Source organism: Sinocyclocheilus grahami, unplaced genomic scaffold, assembly GCF_001515645.1.
Source record: "Sinocyclocheilus grahami isolate Dianchi unplaced genomic scaffold, SAMN03320097.WGS_v1.1 scaffold294.1, whole genome shotgun sequence".
In the NCBI taxonomy this organism is placed as follows: Eukaryota; Metazoa; Chordata; class Actinopteri; order Cypriniformes; family Cyprinidae; genus Sinocyclocheilus; species Sinocyclocheilus grahami.
In genome coordinates, this window is record NW_015505473.1 from 1,581,129 (window position 1) to 1,594,978 (window position 13,850).

A 13,850-nucleotide genomic window follows, 5' to 3' on the forward strand; every position below is an offset into this window, starting at 1 on the left:
ATTGGACAACTGGAGTTATTTTTTTGTACATTTAACATTTACTGTGTTCTTTTTACTGAAAAGTAACAAAAGATATTAATAGCTAAAATAGGTTATAATTTCATGACATATACAGTTAGGAACTAAAATGATGCAGTCAGCAAAATGCTTGAAACATCAAACAACATGTTTTTACAGTAAAGTTCTGACAACCACAGCTGTGTTTTTTTTTTTTACCATAATTGTATAGATAAACATTATAGATAGATAGACAGACAGACACAGATAGATAGATAGATAGATAGATAGATAGATAGATAGATAGATAGATAGACAGATGCAAGGCAGAAAGAATGGTGAGTCTGATCATTAGTTTCAGCCCGTAACGCTCTCCATGGTGCTGAAAACAGCTCCACACTGTCTATGAATGTGGAGAACTCTATCCCATACAGGGTCATTAGCTCGACTCCCACCTGTCTCACTGTTTTATTTATCCCATGTACTGGATGTATTTTGCTTTGGCATATCATGTGTAACATGTTAGAGCAAAACAATTCAGATGTTACAGTCCCAAGTCACTACCTAACTACAAAAGCATGTCATTCCTAATCCTAATATATATATATTAAACAAATCACGTTTTTTGGAAATATTGTTCAAGTTCATAATCAGCCTATCAGTTTTTCCTGTGTCCCCAATGCCACTTTCTTGTTAGTCTTGTAAAATCCCTTTAACTAACAAAAGCAATGACATCATCCTTCAGGAAGTGACATAGTTGGTTTATCTCATTCAAAAACATTCCAATCGTTTTATTAAAATAATATATATTTTTTAAATATGTTTAAATTAAACACTAAATCAAAGTCAACACCATGTAAATAAATAAAGAAACACCTTAATATTTCTTAATAAATTGCCAGTTTCTCATGTTAGGAGGAGACTTGGCAAAAATGGCGACATCTGTTCAGTAGTGAAATTGGGTTCCATTGTGCTACTTTGTGCAAATAATCAAGCTATAATTAATTAACATTAAGTGCTTGAGCAAGTCCAAAAGCTAATTTCTCAAGTAAAAGGCTGGTGTACCTTAGAAGTATGTACTTACAACACAAACATATCCATTATTTTTGTAGCTACGGAGGTCAGCCAATACTGCAACATATGAATGACTCATTATGTCTGCTGGAAGTCCATTTCTACTGTTAATATAGATGTTTTTATGCGATGCGACTCTCAATGCACTTATTATCCCCCACACCACCCCACACATCCCTCTCGCTCAAGAGCACAATGGGGATAGTTCATGGATTAAATCCTACAACCTTTCAGGTCTTTAACCACTAGGCTACGCCACCCCTGAAACAGATCAGAACAGTTTGTGTAAAGCCCTCCAACATCAGAGCAGGGATGAGAGAAGGTGAGATGGGATTAGATGTTCAACACACACTGAACGAGATTAACATCGCTTTGAACCCTGTGATGTAACATGATTGACCTTTCTGCCATAACGTACAAAGGACGTGACTGCTTAACAATCACATACTGTACGATATATACAACTTATTAAGGAGGTCATTTTGAGAATCCAGTAATCAAAGCTGAAGTGTGTACATTTTCTGATGCCAGAATACAGATGGCAATATGCAGAGGAAAATTATAAATTTTCCTTTAAAAAAAAAGTCTTAAAAAAATTGTATCTGTGGCACTTTCAAAACATTGAAATAATTGGGCATCTCAACTCAGCAACACTATTTCAACCAATGGAGTGATTTGGGGGGGCGACACTATCTGTTTGCCTGACCAATGGCAGACAGGGGGAGTGTTCTGGAAACTTGTTTAAAAAGAAAATTACAGACTTCAGGTATAAATACATTTTTAAATGGTTGACATTTCTGTATTTAAAAAAAAGTTATTTAAAAAAAACGGCCATAATTCATGAGGAGTGTTATTAATGTATTATTAAAAGTTATTTTTGTTAATTGAAATTTAAGTATTAGACGAAAAAACTTTAAGTGAAAATTAGAAATGGTGCCTTGGCAACTAACCGAAAAAAAAAATAAGTTGAAGTATTATAATTACGAAAACAAAAAATGTAAATAAAGCAAAACATAAATAATTAAAAACAAATAACAATGAAGTACATAAAATGACTAAAACTAAAACTTACATGAAAACTTCAATTTAAAAAATGTTCACAAAAATTAGAAATGTCCCCTTGGAAACTGAAATAAAAAGTTAAAGTTGAAGTACTTTCAACTTTATGAAAAAAAATAAGCAAAACAAATCATAAACTACAAACCAGATTCCAAAAAAGTTGGGACACTGTACAAATTGTGAATAAAAACAGAATGCAATGATGTGGAAGTTTCAAATTTCAATATTTTATTCAGAATACAACATAGATGACATATCAAATGTTTAAACTGAGAAAATGTATCATTTTAAGGGAAAAATAAGTTGATTTTAAATTTCATGGCATCAACACATCTCAAAAAAGTTGGGACAAGGCCATGTTTACCACTGTGTGGCATCCCCTCTTCTTTTTATAACAGTCTGCAAACGTCTGGGGACTGAGGAGACAAGTTGCTCAAGTTTAAGAATAGGAATGTTGTCCCATTCTTGTCTAATACAGGCTTCTAGTTGCTCAAATGTCTTAGGTCTTCTTTGTCGCATTTTCCTCTTTATGATGCGCCAAATGTTTTCTACGGGTGAAAGATCTGGACTGCAGGCTGGCCATTTCAGTACCCGGATCCTCCTTCTACGCAGCCATGATGTTGTAATTGATGCAGTATGTGGTCTGGCATTGTCATGTTGGAAAATGCAAGGTCTTCCCTGAAAGAGACGACGTCTGGATGGGAGCATATGTTGTTCTAGAACTTGGATATACCTTTCAGCATTGATGGTGCCTTTCCAGATGTGTAAGCTGCCCATGCCACACGCACTCATGCAACCCCATACCATCAGAGATGCAGGCTTCTGAACGGAGCGCTGATAACAACTTGGGTTGTCCTTGTCCTCTATAGTCCGGATGACATGGCGTCCCAGTTTTCCAAAAAGAACTTCAAATTTTGATTCGTCTGACCACAGAACAGTTTTCCACTTTGCCACAGTCCATTTTAAATGAGCCTTGGCCCAGAGAAAACGCCTGCGCTTCTGGATCATGTTTAGATATGGCTTCTTTTTTGACCTATAGAGTTTTAGCCGGCAACGGCGAATGGCACGGTGGATTGTGTTCACCGACAATGTTTTCTGGAAGTATTCCTGAGCCCATGTTGTGATTTCCATTACAGTAGCATTCCTGTATGTGATGCAGTGCCGTCTAAGGGCCCGAAGATCACGGGCATCCAGTATGGTTTTCCGGCCTTGACCCTTACGCACAGAGATTGTTCCAGATTCTCTGAATCTTTGGATGATATTATGCACTGTAGATGATGATAACTTCAAACTCTTTGCAATTTTTCTCTGAGAAACTCCTTTCTGATATTGCTCCACTATTTTTCGCCGCAGCATTGGGGGAATTGGTGATCCTCTGCCCATCTTGACTTCTGAGAGACACTGCCACGCTGAGAGGCTCTTTTTATACCCAATTGACATAATAAGTTGCAAATTGGTCCTCCAGCTGTTCCTTATATGTACATTTAACTTTTCCGGCCTCTTATTGCTACCTGTCCCAACTTTTTTGGAATGTGTAGCTCTCATGAAATCAAAAATGAGCCAATATCTGGCATGACATTTCAAAATGTCTCACTTTCAACATTTGATATGTTATCTATATTCTATTGGGAATAAAATATAAGTTTATGAGATTTGTAAATTATTCCATTCCATTTTTACTCACAATTTGTACAGTGTCCCAACTTTTTTGGAATTGGGTTTGTAAATAAAAATCTCAAAGCATGTAACAATACGACTAAAACTTAAACAAAAAAAAACAAATGAAAGTTAGAAATGTCTTAAAAAAAGTTTCTAAAATTACTTAAATGTAAATAAAAATAAAGCAAACAAAAACTAATAAAAATCCCAAAAGCATGTAAAAATTTGACTAAAACAAACTAAAATTTACATGAAAACAAACTTAAAAAACAAATGAAAATTAGAAATGTTGCCTTGGAAACTAACTCAAATCAAATAAGTTTAAGTACTAAAATTAAACACAAAATATAAATAAAAATTAAGCAAAACAGTAATAATTGAAACAAAAATGAATACAGTATTGTTACTAAAATAACACTCTTTATGAACAGCCCAAAGGCATCGTCTTTTTTTAAATAAATTAATTCGGTGCTAGCTACTCCATGCTTCAATTCTGCAGGTGGTAAACACGATATCGACAGCACTTTGATCGCACTTGCCAAATAGGCTTTACATCAAAGAGAGAACCATAAAAGGAGAAAACAGGTGAGAAAGAGAAAACAGAAGATATGAAGGGGGAGACAGTGGACAGAAAGAAAAATAGAGTGAATAGGAGGATGACAGTCATTATTGCTTCTAATGGCCGAAAGCCTGAACCGTGTGATACTGGCTACACTTGGCAGGCTTCGGTATCATCTGCTCATTTACAATGGCTTTTCTTTCTCAGCCACACAGGGAACTGCTCTTTTGTTTCTAAGCTTTTTCCAGTTAATTTTGTGAAATTTGCTCATTTTCTTCCAATAACATCCCAGCTGTGAACCGAAAATCTTGGAACCAGCGACACCACATGAGTGACAACAGCATTCACGTGCTGTTTTGGTTCTGATGCATTAGGAAACTCAATATCTCAATGTGGTTCTTTAAAGATTAATAGGAGGTTAGTAAGACTTATTATTCATTGTTTTCAGAAAGGGCTCATGCTTGACTTGATGTGGCCTGAGGTCTTTTGTCATCGGCTTTTGTCACGCGTGACTCAGTCGTATGTTTCTTTTATCAGGCCTCAATATTGCATGTCATCTGTCTCTTGCTTTCCCTGTTTGTCCAGCCTATTGCTGTGGTCACAATTCTTCATCGGGGAAAGGAAAATCTATTGAAGGTCTTCAGACGTGACTGACGTCACCTTTCCAGAATTTCTTCACCGTTTCGAGTTACTTTGTGTGTGTTTTTTCTTTTTCTTTTTTAGTGGCAGGATTTATCAGGTAACGGATGAGCTCGGGTCAAATCTCTGGCTTATAAATTAATCACGCACGTTGTGGAAAAGCAGGATTTGTATGTGAGCAGATTCCTTCTCCCTATCAAACGGCCTCTGATTTCTAAACCCAGATTAACCTCTATTTTTAGGGGCATGCAAGTTTGTCTTGCATTATTGATGCTTTTTGCTGTTGCTTTTTGGAGGCTTGTTTCAAAGACATGTCCCAAAGTCTAATGAAGGTCTTTGTGAGTGCGTGTCTCACCCTTTCCAAATGAATGCCCCTTGGTACTCTTTAAATAGCCTAAGTCTGTTTTTTTTTTCTCAGATACAATGCTGAAGAACACCCAATTTATGAATGAGAGCTCTGCAAACAGGCCACAGCAAGTTTTATGTCCACCAAAAAAAAAAAAAAAAAAATCAATCAATCAATCTATCATGTTGCATAAAAAATAAGACTACAGAGAACTTATTATATATATCTTTTATATATAAAACATTATTATTTTATAATCTTTTATTTTTTATATAATATATAACCAATAATTGGAATAAATAAAAACGTTTAACATTTTGTAAAGTTTCTTAAAGGGATAGTTCACCCAAAATTTTTTATTCTGCTGTTCCAAACCTGTATGAGTTTCTTTAGTTTCTTTTATTTATTTTTTATTAACAGTTGGTGACAGCCATTGACTTCCATCATATGAGAAAAATACTGTGGAAGTCAATGGCTACCAGCAACTGTTTGATTACCAACATTCTTCAAAATATCTTCTTTTGTGTTCAAAAAGAAAGAAACTCATACAGGTTTGGCAAAACTTGAGGAAATGATAACAGAATTGACATTTTTTTGCGTGAACCATCTCTTTAAGAACCTCTGAAACGTTAAAATTTTTTATTTATTCCAATTTTTGGTTCTAAGGCGGGTAAATGATAACAGATTTTAAATTTTTAGTTGAACTGTCCCTTTAAGCTCATCAAAGCTGCTATATATATGTATATATATAATAAGTATTATGACCGGAGTAGCAGTGTTCCAAATTCATTTGAGTTGGATCTTTTCAGTGACTCATAAAATTCATAAGTTCATAAAATCAGTTTGAATGATTAGTTCACAATCCAGTTCATAAATTCAACTCACTGATTCGGTTTTTGAGTTAACAGCTCACATTTCGGAAGATGATCAATCAGAACGTTTACATGGACAACAATACTCTGATTTTAATACGATTAAGACAATACTCTGATTAAGAATCTACCATGTAAATAGAGATTTTTGATTACCTTAATCCGGCTAAAGTCATAATCGAAGTAAACACTAGTCGAATTAAGACATGTGGAGTATTCCTATTTTAGTCGCATTACTGAAGTGCAGTAAAGACATGTAAACCCCTTAATCACATTATTACCGTCGTGTAGAATTTTGCGACAGGATAGACACACGGCAGTGTTCAACCGTTTGACGGCAAATAAAAGAATGGCTTCAACAACACCGTCATCTGTTTGCATGTATAGCATGACAAATAACTAACTGCACTTGAAGCTTTCAGTAAATTAAAAATGAAACACCCAAAACTGTATATGGCATCATAACTAAGACGAACTATGTGTTTACACGTGCAACTCCAGAGGGGACGTCGGATGGCGTCGTGTGCTGACGTAATGACGTGTGCCATTAATCAAACTATGTACTATAACATGTAAAACGGGAACATACAGTAAAAGGAATATTCTAAAATCAACTCATGTAAACACCTTAATCATAATATTGTCTTATTTAGAATAAGGTAAATAATTAGATTACTGATGTCCATGTAAACATAGTCAGTGAGAAACAACTTTACGTTTACATTTCTCACACAGCTATCGAGGGACTTCAAAACTCATGATTCTTTTTATTTTGACAGCCTGATTCACTTTTATTATATGAAATGGTCATTTTCATTTTTATGTACATTATTGCTTTAAAGAACCCAATTCCACACTGAAATGAAGTTGAAGCTGCTGTAGAGAGACAGAAAAGCGCATTCGAGCACATACAACCATTGTGCCGGGGTCACATCTTCTATGCTTGTCTTTAGCATTCACCAGTAGGACAGATGGTCATCACATGGCAACCATCCCACCTCTGACAATACAGCTTGTCTGTCATTCGGTAGTCAAGGCTACAGTTACAAAAGCAAAACGGCTTGTCAAACCTCTCTCAATACGAGTACTCGATATACCTCCACACTCGATTATACTGCAACCAACAGCAGAAGCAATATCAAATAATGAATTCTTTCAACTTTTTAGAGCTCCCAAATAAAAATAACCAAGGTGGATATTATTAACCAAAGATGCCTGTTTGGTCCGAAGCACAGACAATTATTTGATACAGGATCGGTGGATATTTATAAAGCAAGGCCGAGAGCTTTTCTCATTCGCTCAGATCCATTACAGCCAAGTGCATCGGCCTCATCGGAGGCACCAGCCAGGGGTTTTTAGCATGAGATAGGATTCTTGAAAGCATCTATTTTAGTTCATGGATGTATGCCGTTATCAGCGGCCAGGACATTTTGTGTGGTTCTCTAGGCCAGTCCGGCGCCCGTCAAAATACGTCTGGCTTTGGTTTTTACAAGACACAGAGGCTACATTAATGCAATTACAGCATGTGCATGTGTGTATATACAGTACACTGACCTCTGAACATTTCAGCGTTGCAAAAAAATCTCTTCTATTGTTTGAGAGCGTTCAGAGAGCTGACACATGTCTGCTCACGGCAGACATAAAAACTGGCTATTTTTCACTTTGTGCCGAGGAAGATTTCTTCACATTAGGTGGCATGAGTAATACCACCAACGTAGCAGTGTTCGCTAATTACTTCACTTGTGTTTGGTTTGGCTTGTTGTCAAACATTAGATTCGCACTTGCGAAACGACAATAGTCGTTAACAACAAGTCTTTAACCTGTGCTAAACAGATGTAGAGAAGCAAAACATTAATTTATGACTGAACATTTTATATGTGTTGCAGAGTTTGTAGCCATTTCAGGGACATGTCCGGTCTGCCAAGGTAGACACGGACTGACGTTTCGTTATTTATCAGAAGCATCTTCTTGACCAGTGGATATCAAAACAGCCCACAGGTGATCCTGCTGTCAGAAATGATTTTGACAGCTTTATCAGTAAGAGTAAATTAGCATCAAAGATGATGATCAATTAAATTTCAAAAATAATATACATAACTAAAAATAAATGAATAACTATAAAAACAAACAAACAGTGATATCTTGAGGATTAAGCATACAAAGTCATTTTCCTTTTTTTCCCTCAGATTTGGAATTAATTAAATAAGCAGTCAGTCCAAATACTGCCGTTTTGTCCTTCAATTCTTCGCATGTCTGCTTAACACTGGGTGTCTTGTTACGTAACACTGAAGGTTTGAAATCATAATGCGATTCTTCTCGCTGTACGAGCTGTGTGCTGCATCTTCTGCCAAGCAACTGAAAATCTCTCACGAGTTCAGTGCTCTGGTGAAGAGAGAGAATGAAGGACATACTGAGACTGCAGTGCAGAGTATCACAAACTACAGCTGATAATAATTTTGTGAGCTTTTCAAAATGTCACTAACATTTTACATTATGATTATATAACATCAGCTGAGCAATGATATGTGGTGTAATGGTTTACTGTAGGCTGACAAACAAAATGTTGCTCTAGCGGTCCAGTGATACATGCTCATAATTAATAATGCTGATATTTTTATAATTTAGATGTCTATACACTACCGTTCAACAGTTTGGGGTCGATAAGACTTTTCAAATGTTTTTGGAAGCTGCATTTATTTGACCAAAAAACAGTAAAAACAGTAATATTGTTATAGAACCATTTTCTATTTTAATTTAATTTAAAATGCAATTTATTCATGTGATGCAAAGCTGAATTTTTCGCATCATTACTACAGTTGTCAGTGTCACATGATCCTTCAGAAATCATTCTAATGTCCTGATTTGTTGCTCGAGAAACATTTCTTATCATAATCAATATTCAAAATAGTGCTACTTAATATTTTTGTGGAAACGGTGATTATTTATTTTTCAGATTCTTTGCTCAATGGATAGTTCAAAGGCATTGATTTGAAATAGAAATGTTTATTTATGAGGTTTAGCAACTGACATAATTTGTGTTTTATCCACTATCCAATGAGCTGTTTGAGGACTTTTGGAACACAAAGGATAGTTAATACTTCTATTAGCTTGCTAGATTGTAAGCAATACACATTAATAAAGTGCACACTGTGTAATTGCTGGGACAAGCAGGCCGCTAGTGGTACTGCATCAACAAACACCTTCAAACGGCTGCCGCGATTCCATTCACCCCTATGGTGGCTCCATTCACATGTTTTCCAAACACAAGCTAATTCCCGAGGGTTCAAGTGCTGCTGCCTCAGCAATTACAGCCTGTACCTTTAATTAGCTTTCTGCGTATTGTACAAGCAAAGCAAAGCAGAATGTCGCACACAGATGCTTGTAAACATACAACTCTCACATAAGAGAGGGAAACCTTCTCATGTTACAAACGCCCTCTTGCCTTTTCGGTCCTGTGGCTCTTTGCCTCCTCATCCAGAGAGCAAAGCGCGAGCCATGCTGCGCTGTCACAGGGCGGCAATCCAGCAGGAAGTGTTGGCGGTGATATCAAAAGCGACAGGAAAATGAGCTGTAGTGCATCATGTGCAGACTGCAGGCGCGAGCTGTACTGATCACTAAAGGAAGTCTGTTAGACAGGACCCAGAGAAACATCACAAATATCTGAGGGCCGTCGTAATGAGGGCATTCCAGCAGAAAAGAGCAGGAATTTAATCTTGCCAGTCCTGCTACATCATCTTCATGCTGAACAGGGATAGCATTTTCCTGCTATCGGGAATAGAGTCAGGATAGGAAGGAATGTGAAGGTGCTTTTGAAGTGGTTGTAAAGTCAATTTATAGGTAAATCTTTCATAGATAAGGTAATCGAAATGGTTAAGCCATATAAGTTTGATCAGAAATACACTCAAAAGACCAAATGTTGTGTTGTGGATGCTGAACTTCAGAATGGGATGCTGTTGTATCCAAACCAGGAAATTCATGCTGGTTTTTCATTTGTAATTTTGCTGGGAGAAAAACGGTTTTGCCTTCAAGTGGTCCCACTTTAACACGTCACTTTCTGTCTCCCCTGCAGGTTCTACTGGGACTTGATAATGCTCATCATGATGATGGGGAATCTAATTATCATTCCTGTGGGAATTACCTTCTTTTCCGAGCAAACCACCACCAGCTGGCTCATCTTCAACGTGGCCTCGGACACCATCTTCCTGGTGGACCTGGTCATGAACTTCCGAACGGGAATTGTGAACGAGGAGAGCTCAGAGATCATCCTGGACCCAAAGGTCATTAAGATGAACTACCTGAAGAGTTGGTTCGTGGTAGACTTCCTGTCCTCCATCCCGGTGGATTATATCTTTCTAATAGTGGAGAAAGGCTTCGATTCGGAGGTCTACAAGACGGCCCGAGCGCTGCGTATCGTACGCTTCACCAAAATCCTCAGCTTGCTCCGTCTTCTCAGGCTTTCACGCCTCATCAGATACATCCACCAGTGGGAGGAGGTGAGGGGACAGCGTGTGTATGAGTGTGTGAGTGAACGAGCTATGACGCAGATGGCCTTTAGTAACATGTCTTGGATTTGCTAGCTTCCAATATGAACAAGAAGAGATGTTAGTTGACGTTGTGCGCGTTTAGGTGTGTGTGCATGTGTTTGACGCAATCAACCCAAGGTTCTTTGATCTCAGGTGTTGTTCTGCAGCACGCACCCCCCTCCGAGACCTCTGACGCACACTCTTTAGAGGTGGAGATACTTATTTGGGGGTTAAGATAAGCATATCTGCCACTTAGCCCTCGGCGACACCTCAAGAGCCGCATTGGGGAGCGAGAGCTGGAAGAGGAACTGACCTCTTCAACGCTGCGAGAGCAGTTGAGCAAAACTATTAAATGCCTCGGCATTCATGCTAGAGCACTTCACTCCCACCTCTGTCTGAGACACCCTAAGCTAAAATACAAAGCATTAATCTTCACATGACGCATATGGTTTGCAAGCCCTCCCCAACTGGCTGGTTTCACAAGAGCATTGTTGCACTTTAAGGTCACTTTAATCAGAAAAGCCCTGCATGTTTCTGCTTCTCACCTGCTATTATCCCTAGCAAAGTTAACCCAACTCAGACAACCTTTTCTCGCCGTGCTTGATAAAAAAAAGATATGGTTCGCTGATCTATCCAAGGTAAAAATGCAACATCAGTGGTGCCGAGGAGGTTTGAAAGCTGGAGAAGTAATTCGAGATCGCTCTTTGTTTTGGTGCCCTGCAGGTTATTAAACTCTTAAAGCCAGTTCGTCTTCCTCTTCAGCTGGCAGACACCCAAGTCTGGACCGGTAGAGAGCAGAGTCGACGCTTTCTGATCTTACCTAATTGAAATACAGATGTACCTCTCAGGAAGAGTAAAACAAACTGACAGTAATCACGGCTGATTCATTACTATTGTTTTCTGCTGCAATCTACCATTGGATTAGTTAAGACAGGGACTCCATTAACATTTTTCTTTACGCTTGTGCAGAGAGAAAACAAAGACATTGCCAAAAACACCTAGTGCTAAAAACGCAGCCCAGAATTCACCATCATGATGCTAAGGTGTTGTGTGTGATTTCCAAACTGTTGCTATGTGGTTTCTAGCATGATTTGGGTGGTTACTTAATAGTCCGATTTAAAATAGCCCACTGAAGTCAATGTAAATCTAGGTGATTTCCTACGCAGTCACATTGTAAAAACATGACATTGGCGACATTTCTGCAAAATTATTATACGTTGATTCTTGCATGTTTTTTCAACACTTTCAAAGCGCAATGTCCACATTGTCCAGTGGGACTAAAAGCATTCATTTTTTTCCGAAATATATTAACTTGAATCTGGCAACATTTTATTACATTGCCTGCACATACAGTGGTAGTTTGGAAATGAAATATCCAGTGAGAGACGCTAAAAGGTTAAAGGGTTAGTTCACCCAAAAATGAAAATTAGCCCATAAATTACTCACCCTCAAGTCATCCTAGGTGTATATGACTTTCTTCTTTTAGATGAATCCAATCGGAGGTATATTAAAAATTGTCTTTGATCTTTCGAGCTGTTTCATGGCACTCAGCGGGTGTTGCATGCATCAGTCCAAAAGAAGTTAAATAAAAAGTGCCCATCCATAAAAAAAGTGTCTTACACGGCTCCGGGGGTGAACAAAGGCCTCCTGTAGCGAATCAATGCATTTTTGTAAGAAAAATATCCATATTCAAAACGTAATAACCACTTTAATGTAGCTTGCGCTCACTGTTGTACACGGAAGCAGTTCCGGGTGGATGACGTATGAGGTCGGCTTTGCGCATGCACCGCTCAGAAGTGATGCACGCGGAAGCGAAGGGGAGCGATCAAAACAAAACAAAGGTCACTTATTAGAAGTACAAAATGAGGATTTGTAAAGAAGAATGTCGGAGGATTTCGATATAAGCCAAGAGGAAACTTTGCTTCCTTTGCTCCTGTTAACAAACATTGGTTTTCACGAGACTCACCAGCGCATGCGCAGCGCTGACCTCATACCTCATCCGCTCGGAACTGCTTCCATGTACAACTGTTGGCACAAGCTACATTAAAGTGATTATTACGTTTTGAATATGGATATTTTTCTTACAAAAATGCATCGATTCACTACAGAAGGCCTTTGTTCACCCCTGGAGCCGTGTGAGGCACTTTTTTTTTGTTTTATGGATGGGCGCTTTTTATTTAACTTCTTTTGGACTGATGCATGTAACACCCGCTGAGTGCCATGGAACAGCTTGAAAGATCAAAGACCATTTTTAATATAACTCCGAGTGGATTCGTCTGAAAGAAGAAAGTGTCGCGACTTGCTTCACAGGACTCGGGAGCTTTACTAACACTGTAATACTAGGTGAACTAACAAGCAAGTTTACCACAAAAGCCTTACATATGGAGCTAGTGATGTGACGCCACTGTCAAAATGTGTTCGTTTACAAATCATGCACCATGGTAACAGTTTTGAGGTGTCAACATAGTATTGTGCAAGGAACCGTGCAAAACATGTCTTTATTAATCAAAAATCTCACTGTAATTCTAATCATAATACAACCTAGGCTACTTAAAAACATGCCTCTACCTCCATTTAAAAATAAATTAATCTAAATGTAGATAGAGGCATGTCTAAATGCTAATGGTTTGGGGCGAGAAACATGCAAAAGCTTAGGGTTAAGTGTGTGTTTGAACCTTTAACCCTAAAAATGACCTAATTATGACCAAATAATGCAGTAAAAGGAATAAATGTTGATGATGTTTTAAAGCCACTAGTATTCATTTCAGTTGTAAAATTCTGCCAATTCCATGTATAGGTCCATTTTCTTTTGTTTTTAAATGTAGGTAGAGGCATGTTTTTCTTAGTAGCCCAGGTTGTATTTTTATGTCTTTTTTAATATCTACCATGCAAAATGATAAGTCAGATGGCTTAGAATATTAATAGCACATCTCTTCTCAAAAAGCCATGAGGTGTCATTCACATCTAAATGCTAATGTTTTGGGGCGAGAAACATGAAAAATGTAGGGTTAAGTTTGTGTTTGAACCTTTAACCCTAAATATGACCTAACAATGACCAAATAATGCAGTAAAATGTACATTTTAAAGTAGTAATCCAGAACCACAGGCTAAAACGGGCCAGA

General features: G+C 37.8%; 1 protein-coding gene across 1 annotated transcript in view; it reads left to right on the forward strand.

Moving 5' to 3' along the window:
- Positions 1-13,850, forward strand: part of LOC107600895 (potassium/sodium hyperpolarization-activated cyclic nucleotide-gated channel 1) — a gene marked incomplete at its 5' end in the record, with an annotated part of 125,840 nt that overhangs the window by 1,110 nt on the left and 110,880 nt on the right. The window contains one exon of the mRNA XM_016292872.1: positions 10,275-10,698. Within this exon, the coding sequence (XP_016148358.1) occupies positions 10,275-10,698 (424 nt within the window). The remainder of the gene's footprint in view (positions 1-10,274; positions 10,699-13,850) is intronic.